Source organism: Dipodomys ordii, unplaced genomic scaffold, assembly GCF_000151885.1.
Source record: "Dipodomys ordii isolate 6190 unplaced genomic scaffold, Dord_2.0 Scaffold1777, whole genome shotgun sequence".
NCBI lineage: Eukaryota > Metazoa > Chordata > Mammalia > Rodentia > Heteromyidae > Dipodomys > Dipodomys ordii.
In genome coordinates, this window is record NW_012268993.1 from 1 (window position 1) to 2,621 (window position 2,621).

The 2,621-nt window shown below is 40.9% G+C and overlaps 1 protein-coding gene across 1 annotated transcript in view; it reads right to left on the bottom strand.

Annotated features, from left to right (window-relative positions):
* Positions 1-631: 631 nt before the first annotated feature.
* LOC106002003 (GTPase-activating protein and VPS9 domain-containing protein 1-like) overlaps positions 632-2,621 on the bottom strand; it is a gene marked incomplete at its 3' end in the record, with an annotated part of 5,333 nt that continues 3,343 nt past the window's right edge. Inside the window, exons 2-3 of the mRNA XM_013036928.1 lie at positions 944-1,078; positions 632-821 (exon numbers count right to left, since the gene is read on the bottom strand). Coding sequence (XP_012892382.1) covers positions 632-821; positions 944-1,078 — 325 coding nt within the window. The remainder of the gene's footprint in view (positions 822-943; positions 1,079-2,621) is intronic.

Sequence of the window (2,621 nt, forward strand, 5' to 3'; positions counted from 1 at the left end):
AGCACCACATAAGCAAAAAGAAAAAAGCCAGAAGTGGCGCTGTGGCTCAAGTGGTAGAGCATTAGCCTTGAGCTGAAGAGCTGAATGACAGCGCCTAGGCCCAGAGTTCAGGCCCCACAACTGGACCCAAAAAAAAAAGAAAACCAATATTCTAAGCCAGGCAGGAAGATTAATTGATTTAATCCCAACACTAGGGAGGCAGAGGCAGGAAGATCTCAAGTTTGAGGCCAACCTGGGTTACACAGAAAGTTCCAGGAAAGTCTGGGTTACACAGGATCCTGTTTCAAACCCCAAAATAAAAACAAGACAATCGCCAGTAGCTCATGCCTATAATCCTAGCTGCTCCGGAGGCTGAGATCCGAGGGTCCCAGTTCAAAGCCAGCCCTGGCAGGAAAGTCCATGACACTCTTATCTACAATTAATTACCAGAAAAATGGAAGTGACACCACGGTTCAAAGTGGTAGAGCGCTTGCCTTGTGCAGAAAAGCTCAGAGTCAGTGCCCAGGCCCCACAACTGACCAAAAAAAAAAAAAAAAAAAAAGAAAAAGAAAAAGAATGCAGAGCAAAAACAAGGGCTAATGAAGAAACATTAAATTTAAGGAAAAGCTCCAACATGAGAAGCCCTCATTACCTATAGGCAATCTGTTCTTTTTGTTTGCTGGAGTGGTTGCTGGAGACATCTGAGGAGTACTGTAGGGAGTCATTTCTAAACTGCTGCTCTTTCCCGGCTTTGCCTGTGGTAAGTTTGCCAACAAATTGTCAAGAGCCATTTTATCTTCTCTCAGTTGATCTCCAGACATCACACTCTTCATAAAATTCACCTAATAAAATTAAAGAACCTTATCTAGTAAAATCAAATTTTCAAACACATATATATTTCTCATATAATATGCTTAGTTGAAAGAATTTTGAGAAAAATCCCATTAAAAAATAAAGCCATTACCAGAGTAATTAGCTGACTGTAGGTTATATAAACCACGGTTCTGCTCAAGCCTTCCAGAAGATTAACTGATGACATAGGAGGAGTCTCGACTGCGCGGCCCCCAATCACAACATCAAGAAAAGCAGCCACACAACTCTGTTAAAACGGACAAGACCAAAGTAAAATTCTTCCCCTTTAAAATACTGGAACAAAATATGATTAAACAAGCATGCAAAAAAATTGATTTCTTGAGAATTATGTTAAATCTAACATTTAAAAAGTGAGGCTCTGGTGGGAATGTGGCTTAGTGGTAGAATGCTTGCCTTGCATGCATGAAGACTTGGGTTCAATTCCTTAGTACCACATAAGCAGAAAAAGCCAGAAGTGGTGCTGTGGCTCAAGTGGTAAGTGCTAGCCTTGAGCAAAAGAAGCTCAGGAGCAGTGCCCAGGCCCTAAATTCAAGCCCCAGGACTGGCAAAAAATAAAAAATATAAAATGAGGCTCTTAAGATCAAAGAGACAAACGGCACATGTTCTACTTAATTTGTGAAAGTCAGATCTAAAACACAATGGGATATTGACAAATTACACAAGATTCTAGATACTCACATAGAGTGAGACCAAAAGAAGATAGTATTAGGAGAGAATCACAAAGGTGCAATACCCAAATGTCTCTCCATAGGTATATAAAATAATATACATACTGAAATGAACTCCAAAAATATGGGGGGAAAAGGACATTTTTCTCAATTTGTTGCCTCTTTTTCAGATGACTCTGTGTTCTTTACCTTATATACGGTGTATTCACGTGCACATCTGTGGGAGGATGTGGGGAGGGCACAGAATCCAAGAAAAAAAGGGTGAAAAAGTGCAGCACACCAGACATTGATAAAAGTGAACTATGCAATGGGTGAAGATGGGAGGGAGGGAATGAGAATCTATTACCTAACATATATAAATATAACCCTGCTGTATATCATCTCTAAAATAACAGTAAAAGTAAATAAATATAAATGATATTCTTTATATATTGATATAGAACAGGGGCTGGGAAGATGGCTCAGTGGTAGAGCGCTTGCCTTGCATGCCTGAGGCCCTGGGTTCGATTCCTCAGCACCACATAAGCAAAAAAGAAAAAAGCTGGAAGTGGCGCTATGTGAGCACTAGCCTTGAGCTGAAGAGCTGAGAGACAGCACCCAGGCCCAGAGTTCAGGCCCCACCACCCGACCAAAAAAATAAAAAATAAAAAAATAAAAAGATATACAACAGTCATGAGATATTCTGGCAAACAAAACAAACATGACACGTAGCATTGCATACTCTATGCTACCAATAACATCTGAAAAAGGAACCCCAGAGAAAGTGTATGAAAGATTTTGCCTTTATACAAACAGACCTCAAGAAAAATACAAAGAGCCAGGAGAAGTGGCTCATTTCTGTAATCCTAGCTACTCAGGAAGCTGAGATCTGAGGACTGTGGTTCAAAGCCAGCCTGGGCAGAAAAGTCCATGAGACTCTTACCACCAGAAAACCAGAAGTGGAGCTGTGGCTCATAGTGACTGAGTGCTAGGCTTGAACAAAAAAGCTCAGGGACAGGCTGGGCATGGCTCATACCTGTAATCCTAGCTATTCAGGAGACTAAGAGCTGAGCATTGGAGTTTGAAGCTAGCCCAGGCAAGAAAATCTGTGAGACTCTTATC